At 37.6% G+C, this 1,046-nt stretch overlaps 1 protein-coding gene across 1 annotated transcript in view; it reads right to left on the bottom strand.

Annotated features, from left to right (window-relative positions):
- Window positions 1-265: 265 nt before the first annotated feature.
- Window positions 266-1,046, bottom strand: part of MKI67 (marker of proliferation Ki-67) — a 30,531-nt gene continuing 29,750 nt past the window's right edge. The window contains exon 15 of the mRNA XM_008582353.1: window positions 266-381. Coding sequence (XP_008580575.1) covers window positions 316-381 — 66 coding nt within the window. The 3' untranslated portion in view covers window positions 266-315. The remainder of the gene's footprint in view (window positions 382-1,046) is intronic.

The raw sequence follows: 1,046 nt of genomic DNA, 5'->3' as shown, positions 1-1,046 counted from the left end.
AAAGGCTGCTGCGGTGACCGTGGGAAGTGGTCAGCTTCAGGACTTCGTTCCGCAAAGTTGAGGGCCGAACCCTGCTCAAACCACAGCCCCAAACTTTAAAATTTTTATCACTCTGGTAGACCCTGCAATCCCTATCATGACCTCCATGTGGTGTTTTTGAAGACCAGTCAGAGCCAGAAAATTCTAAGCTTTCTTCTTTTAAGCAGACTGATAGCACGACTTAGAGAACTCACTTTTAAACTGATGGCAAAAATTACACTAAAACTTATATTACAAAACTAAGTTTATTATACTTTTCCCTTTTAAATCTCTTTGCTAAATGTCTTCACTGTCCCGATGGCTTCTGGTTCTTATTTTCTTGATGCATGCAGCGTCCTTATCCTGTTTGGGAAGAAAAATATCTCTTAAGTTTAAAGAAAAATTTTTGTGATCAACCCCACTCTGCAAAACCCCAAATCTTTACTAGATATTATGCAGGTCCTTAGTTCTAGAAAAGTAATTCTGTGGCTGGACATGAGTTTTAAGATATATCCCATTAAAGTTGCTTTTTCTTAAACTTTTTATTATTTAGTTTTTTACACTTAAAAACTACTTTTTTATACAAAAGTTTCTAATGTATTTCTATGTTAATACATAATACAAAAGACCAAAAATTTCTTCACCAATGTATATGTTTTCACTAATTAAAAAATATAACTAAGAAAAATGAATTCAATCAGAATTAATACTTCCGGGTCTCCTAAACCAAACTGTCCCTACAAAGAGGACAATCAACCCTAACTGAGTGTGAGCTACGATCTCCTGAAACGGGCCCCCTCAGCGGGGGATGTCTTCTCCTGAGGAGCTGGAGATGGAGCTTCCTCCATCTGAACACGTAGGTCAAACCTAAAGGAAACAAAAGATGATTGTGCTTTTTCAGAATGGGTGCTGCAAAGCCCTCGGTGTATGCACTCATACTTAAGACAGTCTTCAACCAAACCACAATCTGAAAAAACTAAAAGTGATGTCAGGCATACTTTACAAGCAGCCACTCCAACAAAACTGAT

Source organism: Galeopterus variegatus, unplaced genomic scaffold, assembly GCF_000696425.1.
Source record: "Galeopterus variegatus unplaced genomic scaffold, G_variegatus-3.0.2 Scaffold2582, whole genome shotgun sequence".
Lineage (NCBI taxonomy): Eukaryota > Metazoa > Chordata > Mammalia > Dermoptera > Cynocephalidae > Galeopterus > Galeopterus variegatus.
Note: the sequence above shows the minus strand (reverse complement) of the source record. Positions and strands in the feature narration are given on the sequence as shown.